The sequence below is a fragment of the Conger conger genome, chromosome 7 (genome assembly GCF_963514075.1).
Source record: "Conger conger chromosome 7, fConCon1.1, whole genome shotgun sequence".
NCBI classification, from domain to species: domain Eukaryota; kingdom Metazoa; phylum Chordata; class Actinopteri; order Anguilliformes; family Congridae; genus Conger; species Conger conger.
In genome coordinates, this window is record NC_083766.1 from 33,394,238 (window position 1) to 33,414,002 (window position 19,765).

Genomic DNA, 19,765 nt, shown 5'->3' on the forward strand with positions numbered 1-19,765 from the left:
ATAAATGATAATGTGTCAAATACTTGAACTGTGGTCCTTGAATCAAAACCTCCCATTACATTTTGAGGGGTTTTTTTTTTTTTTTTGGGGGGTGGGGGGTATCTTTGGTTTTGGGAAGGTAGAGCTGTTCCCAGAGGAAATACATTCTTGAATACTTTAGTGCAAGTTACTAGCACTCTTATTATTTAAATAACTGAATTAAATTAATACATGGCTGTCTCTCACAGGTGTACACGGCGTACTTGAACACACAGATGACAGGAAATAAAAGCGACTGTAAAACTGAATGTGTAGGTGGAAGTCCATTCTGTCTTTGATTCACAACTTACTGCAATATCTAAAGAAAAAAAAAAAGCCAAATCTCACACCCATCTCTCTTGTTAAACACAGCATCACTGTGACATTTTTGTCACAGTAACGGACTGATTTTTCACATTTATCTTTTTTTACATGTGGTGGTTATTCACTTTTCTACCATAGATTTTATTGAAAAAAAATCTGCATTGTGTTTACAAATCACTCTGCATCACACTACAAGACACAATGAGCCAAATCAGTGGCCAAGCAAGGCGGTCTATATAACTATAGAACAGACACATTTCCCACCTCCCAGCCGCCCTCCTCTTCTGTCTCCAACATTGGCACAACTCGCTCCGAGAGGCAAATTAGTCTTTTTTTACACTCAAAATCTGACTGATCTACATTACAAAGATGCTTGTGTTTCCAAGGTGGGGAACATATCAGCAGAGATTGCATAATCAAAACAGAACTTATGTGTTATAATGAAACCACTACTTTGTGTGCAATTTAGTCAATGTATAAAACGCACATATGGTTGGAGTGTCTCCCTGTCTACGACCTTCCAGTAAGCAATTATTTTCAGTGTGTCTGTGCACGGGCAATGGAATGAAAGCATGCTTTATATGAAGCACAATAACTGTACAGAAAACTCTAATGATTACAGTGCCAAATTTTTAAATAAATTGATACAGTATGTTTAAAGACCTGTGAAAGCGTGATTGATTTGCTATATTGGAGACATCCGTGACAGACGACCGACCAACAAACCTAAACACATTTATCGATGGAAACCTGGTGGCAGAAGTCTCTGTATGAATTTTCATTGGTCAAAGAAAGCCAGCACTTGGCTCTTTGTGAAATTCTTCCCTTCGTCTTTCAATAGATAATTTTATTTACATTCAATAGCTGTGCAGCATTCTACTCTCAGCAGATACTAGAAACCACAATGCACTTCAACTCCCACATCTAGGAAATGTACCTTTCCAAAATCGAAGTGATCAGAAATCATTACAATATATTACAAGCACCACAGCCATGTATTTCCATGATGCATGGCTGCAGATACAATAGGGCTACAGTGCTCTCTAGTGTAGTAATTGCGTATTGCATTAAACCAATTAAGTATGGCATGTCTTTTCATTCAAAAGGTATATACCAAAATACACAATGTAAGACGCAAGAGCAAAACAATATATAACCAACTAGAAATGTACTGTACTGTACCGTATTAGTTTACAGAATTTAACCTGTAAATACCCACTTATAGGGCAACCAACAATTGAGGAGACTTGAATCGTTTCCATTTTCTGCATAGAGTAGGCACATTTTTTGTGTTGATGGTAAAACAAAAGAAATTGATTATTTAAGTATTTATAACCATTTAAAAAGGCACGGGTAAGAGAAAAAATTGAGAACACATCTAGTCACTAGAATACGGAGATCCTCAAAGCAAATATAACTCACGAAAGGGTGAATTGTTTCTAGAAAAGACACGAGCGAAACCAAGGAGACACTGCGCTGTAAAGTCAGCAGACAGTTCGTTCCACCGCTGAGATGCAGGAGGAGAAAAAAAGATGATCTATAAATGGAAGATAGAAAACATACATGAGAGCCTGCCAGTAAAGACCTCCATGGACAAGGAGTGGGAGGGGAAACCTAGAAGAAAGGCCAAAAGGGAGCAGGAAGCACACACAATGTATGCATGCAATATATATGCTAATATAATGCAGGGCACCCATACATGACTTGCACAGTGGACCTGTAGGTTCAATATGACTGCGACTGCCTCTGTACTTAGAGTTGGAGGGTGGAATAGGTTATCTGGGATCTCTAGGAAGCCGCTGAATGATCGGCCTTTTATTTTTAAGCAGCACAGCTTCTTTCATTCCTGAGGGTTAAGATTTCCATTCAGTGCGAAGAGCAACATTTTATTTTTAGCTTTTACAAGCCATTTAAAACGTCTTTTTTTCCAGGGAATATTCAAAACATTTGAAATAGAAATAGTCAGCTGTCTCATAAAATTCTTTGTTCAGACAAAAAAAAAAAGAAGCTTTTAAAATATTAATAAACCTTCCCCATTTAGCTTGCGTGTACTCCTTGCTTATAAAGCATTCAAAATATTTGCTTGACTGAAGTTATGGAACATAAAAAAAAATAAAAAAATAAAAATGAAAAGAAACTTGGGTGGGTCTGGCATGTATAGGCAAGGCGCTATATTCCTCCAGGACACAATGACGCTAGTGGCGTTCAAAAGCCATCTAAATATAAACACATAAAAGAACCACAGCAACTGAACCGTCATAGTGGAGAAGCACAAAAATGACAGCAACACAGAAAGAAGAAAAAGGCCCAGGACAAGTTAATGAACTTTTTTTATATCATACATAAGACCGCTTGAATATAATACAAAGGGCTTGTCCATTTTTTTCTTTTTGTAACATTATCATATACACAGCAAGTCTCGACTAGATCTTACAATCTGTGGACACAGGTACTCATCCTTTTACCATGCTGCTGCTCTTTACAGTGCACGTCAGACGGCCTGTAACCAAACCGTGTAGTCAATCACTAAAAAACTGGACTGGGGGACACAGGGGAAGGGGGACAGGGAGTAGACATCCCAAAAAAGGGGGAAGAAAGAAAATGAAATAAAAACATTTGGAATTATGTTTGATGTTTGAAAGTTGACAATGCACAGATTATATTGTGTAGACAGTTGTGTGCACCCACACATAATAGCCTGACTTAAAATGGACCCACTGTTGAAGCTTGTGCCAATTAAACGCAACAATAAAAGGTTTCCTGTAATACGTATATATAATTGCTTATATATATTTATATGTATATAGAATTAAAACACTGCTGTCATCCAGGTTCGTAGACAAACACCCACACACTATACCCTGTCTAAAATACTTAAAAAGTATGAAGTTCTACTGTTTTCCTGTTTGAAATTTAAACCCTACTGTACTGTACTGCACTGTACTGCAGTTTGTCAACTACTTTGGCCTGGAAGCACTGTTACCCATTGACTAAAATCACAGAGACTTCCACTGCATGTTCTCCACATTGACTTAATGTAATCAAAATACCATTAGGAAAAAAGTAGTGAGTTCTAAACTTCCTTTATTAAAAAAATATAAATATGTACATAAATTCTATTTCAGCTATTAAAATGGGGGAGGGTGTGTGTGTGTGTGTGCATGTGTGTGCGTGCGTGTGTATGCGTGTGTGTGTGTGAAAAGTAAACACCTGAAACCTGCTTTTCATGGACACCTCTAGACTGACGCTGTTCCCGTGCTGACTTGTGACTGGCCCGCTTTAAATGGCCAATGCTCTGCCATCACGCCGTGGAGCAGAAGCGGGGACCTCCAGCAGGCAGGGCTGACTCACTGTAAAGTCGCTACTCGCTGTGTACTACCCCTGTGTTGAGGGCTTCAGTCATTCCTGTGGATTTTAACCAATTTGGATTTCAGTATTTTTGATTATTCTCGACTTTTGTCCATTTTCCCAAATTTGCGTACAGTGCCTCTGTTAGATTTAGGTTGCTTCTTTGTTTCATGGGATGGGGTACCATTTTAGCCACTGCCATGTTGACTGCGATAAGCACTTTAAGGCAGCATTAGCCATTTAAATAGGCACGTTTTTTTTCTTTTTTCTTTTTTTTGTCTTTTTGAGTTTTTTTTAAATAGCCTGATAAAACCCAGATCAAATTGAAGATTTAATGCACTGCTGTTCACACCTTCCTCTTGCTTGAAACTCATGAATACAAGGTCTTGCCTTGACACATCAGCCACATTGACCATTTCCTGATACTCCGGAACCTGCAGAGTAACAACCAGTATCTGCATCTATCGTCCCACGAGTCCTCAACAACAAAAAATACATTTCTACAAATGATTCTTTTTTTCTTTTCTTTTTTTGGAAGGAAAAAAAAACCAAAACAAAACAAAAACAAAAAAAGAAAAACAACCGATTCTGTCCAGGATACAGCTAAGTTAATGTACTGAGTTCAACAACAGTTCCAGTTTTGCTAAAGCAATAGATACAGCCATTTTTTTTTTAAACTGACATTTAAAAAAGGTCTTGATACACCTTATGTCAAAGTGCAGAACTGCTACATTATTGGTTACAGACATCTATGTGCTATAAAAAAACAGCTTTGGTACAATAAATTATCAAAAGGGAAAATAAATTCTTGTAAAATTCACAGCATAATTGAGGCAAAAAAAAGCAGTCGCGTAAAATTCTGCATGTTTTCATTTTCAAGATGAACAGAAGACATTTGTGCAGAAGCTTTGTTGGATGAACCACATGCTGAAGGAAAAAAAAGCAAAAAAGAAAAGTGGTAAGAAGCAGGAAGGGACACAGTCGTAGCTAATTCCATCCATCTCGCAAACACTACTTCTGTGACCTTGGGGATTTTTAGGAAGTCATGTTTAGGACACGCATGTGAACTTACAAGACCCTGTAATCAACGGGCCACCCAGGTCATAACATTGTGTTAAAGAAAGGCCTCGTAAATCACCATTCTCAAATAAGCTTTTTTTCTACTTTTTTCTATTTTTTGTTAAGAATTAAGAGACTTCTAGAATTCAAAAATACAGGAAAGCTATTTTTTTTCATTGTAATGATAATGTCCAGCTTCTTTCCCCCCCCTCCCCTCCCCCCATTCAGAGTCCAAGAAATCATAAGGCCAAAGGGTAATCTGAAAAGACTGTCGCTGCGTCTGGGCAGCGCCCACCTGCTGGCTGATCCTCAGTGCATGTCCTCAGTCCTGGGCCCCTGGTCCCCCACGGGGGAGGACTGCATCTGTTGCGCCTCACCTACAGTGCCCAAACTCCCCTCCCCGAGAGAGAGACACCCAAACCCCCGCTCCCCGAGAGAGAGACACCCAAACCCCCGCTCCCCGAGAGAGAGACACCTCTCTCCAAGAGAGACACCGAAACCCCCGCTCCCAGAGAGAGAGACACCCAAACCACCACTCCCAGAGAGAGAGACACCCAAACCCCCACTCCCAGAGAGAGAGACACCCAAACCCCCACTCCCCGAGAGAGACACCCAAACCCCCGCTCCCCGAGAGAGAGACACCCAAACCCCCGCTCCCCGAGAGAGAGACACCCAAACCCCCGCTCCCAGAGAGAGAGACACCCAAACCCCCGCTCCCCGAGAGAGAGACACCCGAACCGCCACTCCCCAAGTGTGACACCCCCGGTCCCCCTTCTTGCGCCCCCTTGTGGAGGCCAACGGGAGGATGGAACCTTAACTGCCAGTGCTCCTCCCCCTATCCTCACTCTACAGCTCTCCGAGCACACGGCTCTGTGGAATTGCACAACGAAAAGAACAACTTGTTTAAGAAAGGGAAAAAAGCGTCATTACAGAACACAAAAGACAACAGGGACAGAATGGTGCGCTGACGTTTTGACGGGTTAAACTGTATGGGTTAAAACCAGTAAAAATAAAGAACGATTCTTTACCTGTGACCACTAGCAAACAATTTCTGACAATTTTTCTCTCACCCACAGATGTCACTTTCAAAGCACACGGGCTGACGGCAACACCAAAGCAACTGTGGTGAAATATTGGAAGTGAAATGGTGAATATGGATGCACGTCTGTCCGTATGTGTTTTATACATACCCAACCTGTGGTTCTACCATGCCTATGACCAATTCAAATAAAGGAGAGAGAAAAAAAGAAAAGAAAAAAAGGGAGACAAGGGCAGGGTGGGGAGGAGAGATAAAATCTGGGCTCTGCACTGTGGTAGCGGTTCAGTGATAATCTCCCTTCTGATTTAAGCAGCTTTTGATCTCTATGCACTTTTATTTAATTTTTTTTAAAAACACCACCTTAAAAAATACACACAGAAAAAAAAACCCATTCTCAGTTTAGTCACGAACTAGCCACAGAACTCTGCTGAACACACACTCCGGCCATGGGAGACTCCTCCCGGTCGATCCCCTGTCTCATGCCCAAGTGGCCCTCCGTTATATAGTGACCAGGCCCCGTGTTCGTGGCAATAGGGTACGTAGGATGTCCTGCTATGCCAGTCTCTTGGCGGGGATTCGAGAAGGCACCCAATCCCATGTTCATGCTGCCGTTTTGGCCAAAGTCCAAGGCGTTGGCAGCGACCGGGCGGTTCTGGTAGGCCTGGTTGCCCTGGTTCCCGGTGGAGGAGGAAGATGTGGAGGACGAGGAGGCGGAGGAAGACAGGGAGGTCATGGACAGGTGGCCGTGGACCACCTCCATGGAGTCCTGCGTGGAGGCGCTGTTGGTGGGGGAGTTGTAGAGGCGCGGGCGAGGCCGGGCGGGCAGGCCCTGTCCGTGGTGGTGATGGTGGTGGTGGTGGTGATGGTGGTGGTGGGAGCTGTTGCTGCCGGCCAGGGGGTGCAAGGCCTTGGGCTGCTGAGGAGGCACGTGGAAGGTGGTCTCCTGGACTGGGTGGGTCTCCACCGTCACCTGCTGAGGCCCGTCGCTGCCCGCCCAGCCCACAGGCGGGGGGTACGGCTGTCTCACCTGCCGCGACGGGACAGAGGTCTCATTCACAAAAACCACCATGGCTTTCCTGGCATACATCACTAAAATAAAGTTTCATTGAGTTCACAGAGATAAAAATATCGGGGAAGAAATTTTTCCACAGTGCAGCAGCATACCAAAGTGGACAAGACGCTAAAGTTTGAAAGCTGTGTGGGGCCATCTGTGGAACCCTCAAGATAGCAGTCTGCTGCGTGACGAATAATGTAAGAAGTGTCAAAACATAGGGCCAAGAGATGAGGAGGGCTCACCTGTGGACAGACGTTTTCGCAGTCCATGGCCTGCACCGCTGCACTGAAGTGCCCCCCGCTGTGCCTGTGCTGATGGGTGGGGTCGGACCTCGCCCTGCCACTGGTGCTCGTCCCGGACGAACCCCCTGCGGAGGCGGACACGGGCGTTAGCCTGGGCGTGCTAACGGGAGGCCGGAGGCCGGGCCTGAGCGGGGGGAGCGGGGGTTACCTGAGCTGGAGGACGTGCTGGACGTGGTTCCTGAAGACTGCGACTGCTCCAGCGCGGGGCTGGTGGACACGCTGCTGCTCGTGTTGGTCCCCTCGTCGGCCGTCTTCTTGAAGAAGCTGTGCTGCAGGGCGTAGTAGGGCTGGATGCGGCCCTTGGGGTCGTAGTCCAGCATTCTTAAGATGAGGTCCTTGAACTTCAAGTAGTCGGGTACGGCGTGGCCCGATTCCCCCGCCCGTCGCCCCCCGGGGCCGCCCGACTCCACCCCCAGGATGGTGTGGAGCTTCCGGGAGCCCGGAGGCTTATACTGAGAGAGAGAGAGAGAGAGAGAGAGAGAAAGAGGGAGAGGGAGAGGAAGAGAGAGGGGGGGAGAGGGAGAAAGAGTGATTGAGTGAATGGGAGAGTGCGAGTGAGACAAACTGATAGAGAAAGGGAGAGGGAACCAAGAGGTCGAACCAAACGTAATGCCCACCATGGCCGAGAAGACAAACGCCTTTATACCAGTTTTAAAAAATCTTCAGACAGAAGACAAAGGTAACAAGCTACACTGAAAAAAGTGGGAAAACTTTCATAAAGTAGAACCTCAGAGAATAAGAAAACCAAGAAGTCAACCGAACACAGTATGGAATCAGAGGTATCCTATAACATTAATCCATAATGACGACAGCAAACCACAAACGAGCAACACTATTAATTGAGAAAAATGTTAAACTACATACAAATTTGAAAAGTGAGTGGATGTTGCTAAAGAGTGGCCTATAAAGAAAGAAGATGACCGCTTTTTACGGAAAAAAGGACAACATTTGCGGTTGGATGAAAGCGAGAAGCGGGTCCATCAAAGATTGCATCACTTATGGCTACGGGCAAAGCAAGCAGCAACTTTGGTTTCCATTTCTTTCCATGACGCAATAAAGATTAGACCAAAAGTGAGCGATATATAGGGAAACCACTCCCCACACACAAGCAAGCACTTCCTCCCTCCCTGCCTCTTTCGATGATACACACAAAGTGCCATTATACCTACCCTTTTGCCATCTTTGGTCTTCTTTGCACTCCACGTGCTGTCAGACATTTTCTCAAAGAACTTCCTGGCTTTGGGCGCCTGATCCAGTATGTGACTGGGAGGGATACCAAGCACTTCAACTATTTTATTCATCTGATCCACCTGGCAGAGAATGAACAAACACCATGAATACGAATGCTCATTATACTGTTCTACAGACTGTTTGTTTAACACAAGGCCATACAGGCTTTGGGAATGAAAGTAAAGGGCACAAAATTAAATTAATTAAACATTTTAAGTAAATACACTCCTAAATGAAAATGAAACGTAGTAAAAAAAGGTTTTACAGTAACAGCACAGCATTTCTTTGAACTACAGCACCCTCTACTGTTCTAGCTTGGCGATCCCATTCCACAATGTACAGAACCAGCACATGAACAGCAACACCCACGACGGGTTTCCCAAGCAGCAGTGCCATCGAACATCATCTTGCGAAGAGCCTGCATTTCGCCAGCTGTACATAAGCTAATGTGTGAACTGAAGCACGTTACCTCGTTGGCTCCGCTGAAGAGAGGCTCTCCAGTGTGCATCTCCACCAGAATGCAGCCCAGGGACCACATGTCTATGGCCAGGTCATAAGGCATTCCCAGCAGCACTTCAGGGGAGCGGTAGAAGCGACTCTGAATGTACTGGTATATCTGAGAGAGAAGGCACGGTGTTAGATATAACAACGTGTATCGTCTTTTACAGAAGTCCCAAGTTGTGAAGCGGCATTTTTATTTTTGGGATTCAAGGGCCATATTGCTGACGGGGTACACGTACACTTGTACAAGCTCCTGTTGTGCCTTACTAAAAACATAGGCTTAAAAAAAGTTCAAAAAGGCGCCAGGTGCTAGCGTCGGGCATTAACATTATCCTAGCAGGTGATAAATTTGAGAGTTGTAAACACTGATTCGCCCGCTTGGTCCAGGTAGGCAGGCACTTAGCATGCAGGTGGCAAAATAAACAGCAATGAGGTGAGGGTTTTCCAAACAGAAGGTTAGTCTGGACACTTAGTCACATTTTGTAATCTCAACGTTTCCAAAAATGCTTAATGTTACATTCATTCACACACAAGTGTATATCAATATATTGTGCTCTATAATTATCAAATAAACTGTAAATAGTAATAATATCCTGGAGGGCGGAGTCGAGCACGGCCGCCGTGAAGGCCGCAGCACACACACCCTTTGCCCCAGTTGGCAGGAGCTCCCGAAGTCGACGATCTTGATGGCGCTTCTCTTGGGGTTGCACAGGAGGATGTTCTCTGGCTTCAGGTCACAGTGGATGATGCTGAGCTCGGGCGTGGCCAGGAACAGCAGCGCCGTGCACATCTGCTGGGCGAACTTGCGGGTCAAGTTCAGCGACACGCCTCGGAAGTTGGTATTCCGCAGCAGGTCGTACAGGTTGTACGACAGCATCTCAAAAACTAGGCAGAGGTGGTTCCGGAACATGAAGTGACGCTTCAAGTGAACTGCAGGAAAAAGTGAGAAAATTAGGGGGAAAATTTAATAAATAAAAAAATTCCCTCTCAATTTAAAGAAAAGGCCTCTATTTTAGCCATTCTGATTTTTACAACACGCATGCATTCTCATGTACCTCATAATTCAACAACTAATAAAGTTGGTTCAAACCCCAAGTGAATAAACTATAATGCTCTGTTGGCATATGAAAGACACAAGAAGCCAATTTTTGCCTTCTTGAGAATTCTGTTTTAAAGATTTGAAGATAAAGGCTATTGCAGAACAGACTACATAAAGAGGAAACTATTCAATACATATTCAATGTACAGTGACTTTCACAATGGCCAGACCATTAGCCATAACCATTAAATCTGGAGAAAGTGTTAGTAAGTTAGTAAATTAATTTAGAGACTGAATTGATTTCCCCTTTGCCATCACAGAGCCTGTAACAGGAGTAAAAGGAGGAGAACCAGAGAGAGGCAGTGCAGGTTCATCATTACCTATGTAGTACTTCATCTCCGTGTCATGTTTGTTCATGAGCTCGAGAAGCCGCACTTCAATCTGGGCTTGATTTAGAAAAGCCTTCTTGTTCTTGATGATCTTAATTGCCACCCACTCCTGCTCGACGCGGTCGTATGCTTTTACAACCTGCGGGAAGATGTAAAGAAAGGTCACGGTGAAGTCAGCCGGTTCATGCACACATGCACATACACAAACATACGCATGTACAGTACACACGGAGAGGGAGAGAGAGAGCAAGAAAGGCAACTTTATTACCACCGAAGAGTCATCCAAGAAATAATAAACTTGCATCAGTTTCAGCTCACTTGAAATCTTGAAATCAGGTAATTACCCCTTCATTATTCCATTAAAACTAAATCTTTCAATATTTACCAATTAAACAAAGTCATAACTAACTATTGTGTATTCAGTCATTCAATGATAGTGTCGCCCACAATTCACTTTGATTCTAAATGTTATAATGTATGTAATATAATTTATTTTGTATCCGTTTTTGAATTTTGAACTTGGCAGAACATAAAGGTCTCATGTTCATTTAGAACTTTAGATCAGCCAGTTAGTGTCTCCCCATGTTAAATCTATTTTGCATTTTGAGGTCTAATTACGATTTCATAAAGTGTAGTGTCGTGAAATTAGAAAAAGCACATATTTCTGAATTGTGGTCTTGTGTTGGGATCTGTTGGATTGAAATTGAGCTCTTTTAGCACAAAAAGAGTCTTAATTATTTATGAAATTTTTTAGGGGTATCCATAACACAGGAATCGCACAACGTATCTATACCAACATCAATTTGCGAGACCATTGCCATTGTAACAGACAGAAATGGCATTGAGATTGAGGTTTAAAAGTTGCTACTTTCGCCAACCAACACAAACATATAATGACCGACACCATGCTCACTTGCTCACACGAACACACCGGGAATCGTTCAGAAAGCTCATATTTTCGGAAATGAAGTGACGTTGAAATAAATAAATTTAATCAATTTAAATATTTTAGTTCCGTTTGTTTTGAGTCACAATAAACCAATAACCTCAATGGCATTTAAAAGTAGGCTAACGGTCACATAACTAGCATTAAATAACCAAAAATTGGCTTACAACTTGTGAAGTAGTCAAATCAGACAAATCCCTATGGTAAAATTGGATGAACACCAATGATAAGCGAAAATCATACGATATGTGAAATTATTCAACTCCGTTGGCGTCCATCCAACAGCACAATTTGCCCTGGTCCTTTTCAAAGTCAAAAGCGATACTTTCCTTGCAGGGTAATTTTTAGGAACAGCCGTGTAATTCTTTTTTTAATTTCACATTTTTAGTTTGTGTTCCATGTTTGCATTTTGCAATCATTTTTTAATTAATGTTGCACTTCCAATTCAATAGGCTGTTCGGTTGACCAGACTTTTCGGTTTTCAAGCTTTGGATGTGAGGTTCTACTGTAGTTTTATAAACACAACCATAATTATGAGATACGTTTATCTTGGTGATACATGAAGGTTCGCAATCTAAAATGACTGAATGTGTTGACTATTTTCATCAAAACTACTGAAGGAAACAAAATATTGCTACAGTTGTATAAAAACATCAGTTTGTATTAAACGGTATGTAATAAAAGGTAGCATCACCTGTCCGAATGACCCTTTGCCTATTAAGGAATCGATTTCATAGCGGTCCATCCACTTCTCCCCATTTTTAACAATGTAGTCGTAGTTGTCATCGTCATAGCCATCGTTATACACCTTCCTCTCTTTCTTGTGGCTAGAGTCATCGCCTTGGCCCTGTTGGTGTCTTCGTTTCTTTTTTGCATAGTATACCTGTTGAACAAAAACAAACATGTGCCTCAATATAAAGGAGGTCCATTAGCCTGATCTGACAAAGACGGACAACCTCGATTCCTCTTACAGTGAGGTAATGACATAAGTACATTCACACATACACAAAGATACATCCCTATATATTTGGTAACGTATAGTAAAGCTGAACCATTCCTCAATTTTTCTGTTTCTGTCCAATAAGGTTTTTCAGCTTTATATTAATTAACAAACTTTCAGCCTTGCTCCATTTATCTTACCACTGCTGCCATTTCCAACCGACAGCACCACACATTCACACAAAATGCCTGGTTCCCCAAGTAAAAAAAAAAACGAAATGGGGAAAATGGACTGACCCCAATAAGGAATTATCTGCATGGGAATTCACACCAATCAAAATGAAAAGCAACAGTGTTTTTGGTTTTTCAGTTTAGACTTCAGTTTTTCCATTCAGAGGCTGTGGGTAAACAAAGTGAAGCAAACGCTTGACTTGAGGGAGAAAAAAAAGAAAGAAAAAAACTTTTCAGTCCATGTACTGATGTGCAGCAAAATGCTTCAATGGCATGACCAGTAAGAGGGATCAGCAAGGACACCAACGACCAAGTAAACTGATGAAGAGTCTCCATACACTTGCACAAAAGCTCTAAATTGGCTGTGCTCCCCCATTCAGAGCAATGGCAGAACTCAGTGAGGTGACCTCTTCAACAAAAGCACTGCATTCATTACAGGGGTAGCAGGGCGTGCTTGCTCATATACATTCTCTGAACAAACACAATGACAATGCGTCTCGCGTTATTTTCTCATGAAACCATAATAAAACCAGTATCATCAGTGCACAAAATATATACAAATTTTCAGGATGGCACCCACAAGTCAAAAGATTAGATTACGGACGTGGGGAACTAAACGATGTGCCATGCTGATCAGCAAGATAAAAAAGGCCGTTGTTTGGGTATACTAGGAATGCTACTGAATAAAATGGTCATTCTAATCGGTCTGCTACGGGTATATGGAATGCGCCCGATCCAAATATTTAAATTTCATTGGTTTATTTGAAGTAAAGCACGCAAGCTGATTGGTTTGGCACTCAAGACTGCCACCCATGATCTGGCTGTATGTGCAAGCAGTTCAGTAATGAAAGGAGACAAAGAAAGGAGGAGAAAAGCTAATTCTGACTGTTTCTTTTAGTCTGCGTTATCACCCAAGAGATCACGGAACGTTCCAGGCACAAATATCACCTTGAAACCAAAGACTATTTTAGGTTTGTTTAAAAAAAAAAAAGAGGTTTTTTTAAAGAAATGTTTGTATTTAAGGAAATTGACTTTTTAACTTCTCAATGAGGCCTTTAAAATTAGAATCTTCTTGAAGGTTTTACGTGAGATTTCTGGCCACTGTTAACGTGTTGTTAGGAAAAACGTATTGCTCGGAAACAGCATATTTCATTAGAGAGAGAAGATGAGCGGGCCCTTTTTGTATTCTGAACGCACGTAGTTGTGCTCACGCGTTCACAGCGAGCACGGGCGTGAGACGACACAAACCTGCGGAGTGCCGGGGCACTGAAGCACGGAGTCTCTTACCTCATTGATGTGTTTGTAGGTTTTGATCAGGTCAATGGAGAGCTTCCTCAAGGGAGCGGAGGCTGAGTCACGAAAGCATTGGGGCATGCGCCTCTGTAACATGACAACATCAGGGGTCACCTTAAACAGACACAGAGAGTCTGACATTTAGCACAGCTCAGAGTACACTGCACTGCCATTCTGACATTCTCACATTCGCTTCGCTTGTGTGTCAGGTGGTGGAAGTGTTACAAGGCTTGTCAACTCTAATGCGTTGTAAAATGATGCAAGATGAAAAAAAAAAGGGCACAACTACAGGGGCTACAACTACTGTAAACCAAAAAACAAACCGTGCTTTGGTAAATAAATAAATAAAATAAATATAAACATAGGTAACTATGTTAATGCAAGAACAAGGACTGATAGAACCTCAGCATGAGAAAAAAATCTATGGGTTTTTTTTCCATCTACATTACAGATTATTTTGGTAATGGCTGCGACCGTCCACTACAACGGAATGGAGTGCGGAAAGTACAGAGGAGGAGAGGGCCTGGGCCAAGCTTGCCGTGATTTGCGTGCAGTGAGCACACGCCACCCGAAAGGACCATCAAGACGCACTTGGAGAAGTGGGGACATAAGCGGTGTGGAAAGCGGGCCGGCCCGAGAGGCCGAAACGGTGCACGGACGCTGCGTACCTGGTTGGCGACGGGCTGCTGCGTCTGTTCGCTGTAGGGCAGCACGGTGACGGACTGGTCCGTACTCTGCTGGTGACGGTCACTGTACTGCTGGAGCGAATGGGGCATCTGAGTGGCCATCTGTAGCCCAGCGGCATGGAAAGAAAACGAGGGTGCGAGCCGGACGGATGAAGGTTTGCATGCTGAAGTCTCTCCTCCTGGAACGGACGGGGAAAGAGGGGTCAGTCGCTGGCTCACAGTGATGAACGCGCGCACGGCCGCCTCGTGGTTTGCCCACTGCCCCTTCCCACAGCGGTGTGCCTACTGAAGCAATGCAGGTTAAGGGCCTGAGACTGTTGCAGTGCCCCTGCCGGAGAACCAAACGGGCAACCTGCTAGAAGCCCTACTCTTCATTTGACCGATAATAAACCATGGCACATAGGAATACAGACATTATGAATACTTTTCATGATGATAATAAAGCAAATAAAGGAAATCAATGCCACTGAGAACTGCCCACTAAGACTGCTGAACACACAGGGTGGTGTGGCCGGCCGTAGAAACACAGCTTAACGCAGCCTCCAGTCATCACAGGCCGCATTGGGCATGCCGACTGCGGCTTTCCTGTAAGGATGTGATCATCACTTTATAAGTGTCCATTCAGCCTCACGTAAAGGGAATCGGAAAGGGACTGACAGTGTGGAGGGGAAGAAAGTAAAGTTCACGGACTGATACTTTGTCCACATCATTCGGTGTAAAAAAAAAACAAACAAAAAAACAAACAAAACATCCTACACATAAAGCATCCCCTCCTGGAATGAATATTCTCAACAGCATAGTCTGACTCCATTTACGCTGGCCTCGTTTTTATGAAGACTTGTAAGAGAAATGGTGTAACTCCAATGGTCCATGCAGAAATGGTTTAAATCTTTCATTTCAGCCCATGTCACAACTGTTCACTGCCAAGTTCATCAGGTCTCAGCTGCAGCTCAGGAGCTTTCTGAAACGTCACAAACCCCATCTAGTCATACAGAAACCAATGCACTACAGTGTTCTGGACATCAGTCGTGGTCTATAGCTAGACTTAATGGGATCCAGGTTGGCCAAAAGTCAATAGGCAAAGCCCCAGGTAAGACTCTTGGGTCAGAGTGGGGTTCTTTTCCTGGAGTGGGATCACTCATGTCCTGAGTTACAATGCAACATAACAACGCCCCATGTCAGCATTCATTTAAAAAAAATGTCATGCTTGATTTAGCAGCTTTTTCATTACACCTTTTGAAAACTGAGGATAAACAAGGTAACTGAACTTGAGCAACAGGTTCCTAGGCACTAGAAAGGTGGACAGGGCCCAACAGGAAGCTGTCCAGCAGTGAGTAAACAGAGCAGAGGAGGAAGCTGTAAAAGAAAAGGCAGCACACGCTCTCCTGGCACATCTCCTGATATGAATCTATGATGGAAAATATGAAGGAAATAAAAAGACCCAGAGAAATTAAATACCTCTCGCACTATGAGAAGATCGCACCACACTACATTACACTGGCAGGATGGCATATTCACTTCCCACAGACTTTAATGAACAATAAGAGGGATAAACAGATTGCAACAGGATAGGAACTTTATATACACAGTGCCAAAAGAATGCAAAGTTAAAATTCTGCAACAACAAAAAAAAAAAATCTTCCTTTGCAGAAAAGGTGGCCCATTTAAACGTAAACATGCTTAACACATGATCGTTAGGCCATTGACAGATAATTTACCAGACATGAACGATTGTTAGCTTTTATCATAGCCATCAGACAAATGTAGGACTAAATTCCTGACATCAACAGGTGTAAGCAGTTGGTAAAGAATGCGTAACTTTTAGTTACAAAAATATGCACTTTAAATGTATAGCAAAGATACTTAAACATGGGATATCTAGGAAGAGGATTTAATTCCTATTCATTGCATGAATTAAAAAATAAAAATAAAAATAACAAGACTTTTTCCAATATGAACATCATACCTTTTGTTAATAGCCTAGGTAGTGACACTGGAACCAAGCAATGATAAATATCACCCATGACCAGGGTTAATGGAAACACAACTCTCTGCTCAATTCCACCGGCAGAAGCTGCCACTCTTGACATTTGCCAGCGGTCAAGCGGGATGACATCAGATCACAAACAGCTGCTCCCAGTGATGTCACAATGTCATGCAGCCGACGGCACGACTTGTCGCAGCCCAACACCGTGCCCTGGGTCTCGGGTTTCAGCCGAAAGGACAGCATGCACATCACAGTCACGCTCCCGTCACAGACGGCTTTCAGCTGCCTTTCTGACAGGCTGCTGACGTGAGCAAGTAACAAGCGTCATACACCAGAGTCACATTTCATTAAGGAACAATAAATACAGAGAGGAAAAATAACTTCCTATGGCCTAATGGAGGCGGGTCTGAAAATGCAGCAGTATGAATACATATGGTACAACTGTAGAATTTATGCTGAAAAATTCCATTGAAAATAGCAGTAATGCAAATAGGCTTAATGTGCAGAAAGTTTGAATTAAAGGGTGCTTGGGAATTTCAAGTTTGAGCGAGCGGAGGGGAGAGCGCAGCCTGTGAGACGTCTGTCTGGGCAGCGACATCACCGCTCTAGAGCCAAACGCTGGCTTCAGCCCGCCCCCATGCCCTCCCTGGCCCCTCCCACCATCCCTTCCCTCTACCTCGCAGCGCCGAGGGCTGGCAAAGTGCTGCGTCACCGTACAGAGTTCATCCCCAAAGAGGCCTCACTCACACTCCAGCAACAGCAGGTACAGAGAGAGAGGGAGAGGGGGAGAGGGGTAGAGAGAGGGAGAGAGAGCAAGAGCGAGAGCAAGAGAGAGAGAGAGAGAGAGAGAGAGGAGAGAGAGAGAGAGAGAGAGAGAGAGAGAGAGAGAGAGAGAGAGAGAGAGGGAGGGAGAGAGGGAGGGAGAGAGAGGGGGAGAGCGAGGGGGGGAGAGAAAGAGGGAGAGAGGCAGAGGGAGAGAGAGATAGTGAGAAAGAGTGAGAGATGGAGAGAGAGGCAGAGGCAGAGAGATAGAGAGGCAGAGGCAGAGAGAGATGGAGTGAGTGAGAGTGAGAGAGGAAGAGGGAGAGGGAGAGACTTCTGAGGAATGTCCCGTGCTTCTGCTGCTGACGCTTACGCAGGCAGCATTTGGACATCATCTTCCTCCAAAATCCCTGTAACGTCATCTTCCCTCGCATCGCTTCAGATTAAAAATACCTAATCCCTGCCAGTGCAATTACCTTTCAGGAAAAAACCACAGAGCCGCAGTCATGAAACTTTAAGCACCAAGCATTAACAAAATATATTCAGAATGGAAGATGGGAAAATGTCTCATCAAAACTTAAAAGCAGATTAAATAGACTGAATAGGCATTATGGCTATGCAATGATATTTTGGGTAGGCAAAGACTGTTCATTTGAAAATGCGTAGAATTCATACAGCCAAAAGTTCTTCGAAAAGTGCTGGAACATTGTAGAGCAATCGTAGGGCAAGTGTAATTAGTAGTTCATTCACCAACCAATCAACAAATAAATATATAGATGTAGGCGAAAATAGCTGAACCTCAAACATCAAAAAGATTTTTTTCACTTGGGCGGACAGTTAACCAGCATGCAAACATGGTGCTTCTGAATATATGCAAAACATTGTAGACACTTAAAAACGTCACTGCATAACCAACAAGAGGTGAAAAAGTTCTGTTAAATTAGAAAATCTGTCAAACAATGCAATTAATTTCTTCAGTGTTACACAAAGCACATTTCCCTATTGGTCGTACATATATAAAAATGGAGAAACTGCCTTCAGCTTCTTTTGGTCAAGACCTAAATACTGCGAATGATTACCAACTGAGAATTTTAACCACTCAAAATGTAGAAGTCACTGCAAACAGCGATCGTCCCTCACTTGTCTGCTCCAGATATGACTGTTAACCCAGCAGAGTGCTGCTTGCTTAGCTATAATGACATCTCAAGCAATAGTGCAGGATTTCACTCCTATATTGAAGTAAAACTGGAGTAAATGTGCAGTGTTTTCCCTACTTTTGCGTGTTGCCTTCGATCGGGACTGCTAGTCAGCATGGGTTTCTGGCAGTAAGATACGGGTGCTGAAAACTCCATAAACATGGTTTTAGTTTGGCCTATATAAATGCACTGTGATAATATTACTACACCATTAGCATGCATACATCTGTCCTTTTGAAATTACATGCCCAAGCATTTCCTGATTATGAAGAAATAAGTCAAAGACTTCAATATATTTAGAGAAATTGAAACTGATGTCAAGCCTAAAACAAAAACCTTTGCTTATTAATCTTGCTACCATGATTACAGAATACGATTAACACCTCATACCAGGACATGCATCTCCAAACACGTGTGAAACAATCGTGATTTAGCTTTTTTTGGGCCATATTGCCCACCCCCTACTGCAAACCAACATCCAATATAAAACTTGTCAATGAAAGCTGGAAACATGGATTGTGATTTTTATGGCACTCAGTCAAAAGATATTCCATAAAGTACAAAGTACTTTATATATATATTGATATATTATATTAATTTAATAGATACCCTTATCCATAATGACTTACAATGTTGGGAGTGAATTCACTCAATTTATAGTGCCAGACCTGCAACCACATTCCAACACCAGTGAGCATGTACCATCACTAAAACACTACTGCATATTAACCAAGGACCAAAATACAAATACCAAATACATATGATTACACCCATAGCAAATTTCAAGAAACACCTGAAATTGAAGTCCCGCCTTTTTTTAAATTAAATGTTACTTGGCTAGTTCTCCAAACACTTGCATATCATACATCATGGGAATTTCAATCCACCGTTGGTGGGGGTGCTAGAGGGCGGAGATCTGAGTTGCCCCAAAGTTGCAGAGCAGAGAGATCTGGCCGGAACTTAAGAGTGATTGGGGCCATGGTGAAGCCAAATCATTAACTGCCCTGTAAGCTAGTATTGACATTTTAAACTTGATGCAAGCAGTAACGGACAGCCAATGACGTGAGATGAGGAGGAAGCACACATGGGTAGAAAGGTTGTTCCCTGACTGCACAATAAGCCTTTCTACAGGACGCTGACATTATTTGTATGTTTAGAATAAAACTATATTTAAAAGTAAATAAAATTTTAAAAATTTAAAAAACACATAAAGAACATTCAGTTGACAATTATTTAAAACCACACCACTGAAAGCAATAAAAAGCCACGATCATACCTCTAACTGGCAGAATCTGACCTATAAACACACACATGCTGAATATAAGCAATGAAAACCATGATAAACATTAAAAATATGAAAGCTTAACTCTGCGTGTATGCATGTTTTAGTACCATCCAAACCATACAGTACAGCAATAAACC

The 19,765-nt window shown here is 42.9% G+C and overlaps 1 protein-coding gene across 4 annotated transcripts in view; it reads right to left on the reverse strand.

Annotated features, from left to right (window-relative positions):
- Positions 1–6,102: 6,102 nt before the first annotated feature.
- dyrk1aa (dual-specificity tyrosine-(Y)-phosphorylation regulated kinase 1A, a) overlaps positions 6,103–19,765 on the reverse strand; it is a 36,761-nt gene continuing 23,098 nt past the window's right edge. For 2 of the 4 annotated variants that reach the window (XM_061248865.1, XM_061248863.1), the window contains 10 exons: positions 14,381–14,577; positions 13,707–13,826; positions 11,944–12,132; positions 10,295–10,442; positions 9,519–9,805; positions 8,844–8,990; positions 8,314–8,454; positions 7,293–7,596; positions 7,085–7,209; positions 6,103–6,815 (listed from right to left, as the gene is read on the reverse strand). In XM_061248865.1, coding sequence (XP_061104849.1) covers positions 6,192–6,815; positions 7,085–7,209; positions 7,293–7,596; positions 8,314–8,454; positions 8,844–8,990; positions 9,519–9,805; positions 10,295–10,442; positions 11,944–12,132; positions 13,707–13,826; positions 14,381–14,500 — 2,205 coding nt within the window. In that variant the 5' untranslated portion in view covers positions 14,501–14,577 and the 3' untranslated portion in view covers positions 6,103–6,191. Of the gene's footprint in view, positions 6,816–7,084; positions 7,210–7,292; positions 7,597–8,313; positions 8,455–8,843; positions 8,991–9,518; positions 9,806–10,294; positions 10,443–11,943; positions 12,133–13,706; positions 13,827–14,380; positions 14,578–18,421; positions 18,524–19,765 lie in introns of those variants that run through there. The other 2 variants (XM_061248866.1, XM_061248864.1) reach the window with 2 other exon arrangements.